Source organism: Polyodon spathula, chromosome 29 (assembly GCF_017654505.1).
Source record: "Polyodon spathula isolate WHYD16114869_AA chromosome 29, ASM1765450v1, whole genome shotgun sequence".
Lineage (NCBI taxonomy): Eukaryota > Metazoa > Chordata > Actinopteri > Acipenseriformes > Polyodontidae > Polyodon > Polyodon spathula.
In genome coordinates this window covers 1392693-1395192 of record NC_054562.1, presented here as the reverse complement: position 1 = coordinate 1395192, position 2500 = coordinate 1392693, and the positions used below count along the sequence as shown (strand labels likewise).

General features: G+C 43.5%; 2 protein-coding genes across 2 annotated transcripts in view; both read left to right on the top strand.

Moving 5' to 3' along the window:
* The window catches only part of LOC121302272 (serine protease FAM111A-like), a 2833-nt gene extending 1942 nt beyond the window's left edge, over positions 1–891 (top strand). The window contains 2 exon segments of the mRNA XM_041232122.1: positions 1–357; positions 360–891. The exon segment at positions 1–357 is cut by the window's left edge and continues 976 nt beyond it. Coding sequence (XP_041088056.1) covers positions 1–357; positions 360–671 — 669 coding nt within the window. The 3' untranslated portion in view covers positions 672–891.
* Positions 1–2500, top strand: part of LOC121302114 (hemicentin-2-like) — a 250009-nt gene that overhangs the window by 120146 nt on the left and 127363 nt on the right. The gene's annotated exons all lie outside the window — the stretch shown is intronic.

The window sequence follows — 2500 nt, the reverse complement described above, 5'->3', positions numbered from 1 at the left end:
ACCCTGGTTAGTACCGTGAGAGCTCTCACGGAGCTCAGTGAATCTGTCTGCATCATCAAAGCAGGGAACCCTATAGGCACCCTCGTAGGCACAGGGTTCCTTTTGTTTGGAAATTGCATTCTTACGTGCGCTCACGTCGTGGAGCAATTCATATCAAGCTCACAGTCCCAGACAGTGCTCACTACCACGGTTCATATAAACTTTAAATACGAAAAACATGGCGAGTCTTTAAACTATTTACTTGTAAAGCCACAGATAGTTGCCTACGACAGAGAGCTAGACTATGCTTTGCTTGAGCTGGTGCAGGAAAACTCTCCACTCCCTCCAGCTCTGATTACTAATCTTGGCGTTCCTCCAGCAAGCGGGGGGGGGTCTGTATCATTGGCCACCCGGATGGTGGCGTCAAGAAGATAGATATGTGTTCCATTATAAAGTTCGAGGAGCGCCAAGGCGAAATACAAGAACACCATTACAAATACCACTGGTGTTCTCAGTTAATTACCCGATTCTCTTTCGAAGAGATGCGAGATGAAAAGCGACTGTCGTACAACACCTGTTTTTATCACACCTCTTCTGGCTCTCCTGTCTTTAATGATCAAGGGCAGCTGGTAGCTGTGCACACGGGCGGGAATGAGTACAAACTGAAAATCCAGACCGCATCGCTGTTTTGAAGCAGCTGCAAGAGGCATGCCGTCATCTGAGTGCAAGGGAAACCTTAAAACAGTTTGTGACGAACAGCCCCCTGCTTAATGAATGGGAAACCCCAATGGATTTGGAATAAAAAAAAAATTTAAAAAAAGAGATCTGGTCAAAAAAACAACAGCACTGATTTGACAAGAGTGTAACCCCGCCCCAATAGCGATAATTATGGTGGCATCCCCTGGCATAGAAAAGCACAATTCATGTTAAATAAACAAATTAAGAAATGGATAAGATAATTACTACATATTTAATTAATTAGTTAATTAATTGATTGATTAATTAATTAGTTAAAGAATTACAACTTTAAATAAGTCCTATTATTAACTTTATTGATATTAAATTAACTCAGATGAAAATACGACCAAAAAAAGTAGAATCCAAAAAAAAACAACTTTCTTTGGTTTTTGTTGTCGAATACAGCTATATGTTATATATAGACATAACATCTATCTATATATATATATATATATATCTATATATATATATATATATATATATATATATATATATATATACACTGTAGTATTACAGGAGGCAGTGCGGTCCGGTGGTTAAAATCCAGGGCTTGTAACCAGAAGGTCACTCTGTGTGTGTGTGAGAGACCCTGAGCGAGTCCCTGAACCTCCTTGTGCTCCGTCCTTCAGATGAGACGCCAAACAAACGAGGTCCTATTGGAAGAGACTCTGCAGCAGCCCCTGACTCACTGTGTGTGTGTGAGAGACCCTGAGCAAGTCACTGACCCTCCTTGTGCTCCGTCCTTCGGATGAGACGCCAAACAAACAAGGTCCTATTGGAAGAGACTCTGCAGCAGCCCCTGACTCACTGTGTGTGTGTGAGAGACCCTGAGCAAGTCACTGAACCTCCTTGTGCTCCGTCCTTCGGATGAGACGCCAAACAAACGAGGTCCTATTGGAAGAGACTCTGCAGCAGCCCCTGACTCACTGTGTGTGTGTGCGAGACCCTGAGCAAGTCACTGACCCTCCTTGTGCTCCGTCCTTCGCATGAGACGCCAAACAAACGAGGTCCTATTGGAAGAGACTCTGCAGCAGCCCCTGACTCACTGTGTGTGTGCGAGAGACCCTGAGCGAGTCCCTGACCCTCCTTGTGCTCCGTCCTTCAGATGAGACGCCAAACAAACGAGGTCCTATTGGAAGAGACTCTGCATATAATGCGCAGTTCACAGCCTGCCTCTGTAAAGCGCTTTGTGATGGCGGTCCACTATGAAAAGCGCTATATAAAGATATAGTATATTATTGTATGCACTTTTTGTACGTTTCTAATAAAGAAAATCATATAAACTATTGTAAAAATAAAAAGTTGTGTAGTGTATTCTTTATCCCGTATTTATTTCAAACTTTTTTTTTATTGTCAAATTGCAGTTGTGTTTGTAAGCAGTTTTCTAACTCTGTGTGTGTGCGTGTCTCAGTATGTGTGTGTGTGTGTCTCAGTGTGTGTGTGCGTGTGTTGTGTGTCAAACACATACCAGTTTGTGTGGTGTTCACACCCAGAGTCGTGTCTCAGTGTGTGTGTGCGTGTGTGTGTGCATGTGTCAGTGTGTGTGTATGTCACAGTGTGTGTGTGTGTGTGTGTGTCTCGTGTGTGTGTGTGCGTGTGTCAGTGTGCATGTCAGTGTGTGTGTATGTTGTGTGTGTGTGTGTGTGTGTGTGTGGGGGGGGGGGGGGGGGGAGGTATTACTGTCAATGTTGGGACAGATTTTGAGAATGTCCCACAAAACTCCTGAATAAACGACGTTGTGGGAACGAGCCCACTTTGTAAAACACCTTTTTAAGAACAAAAT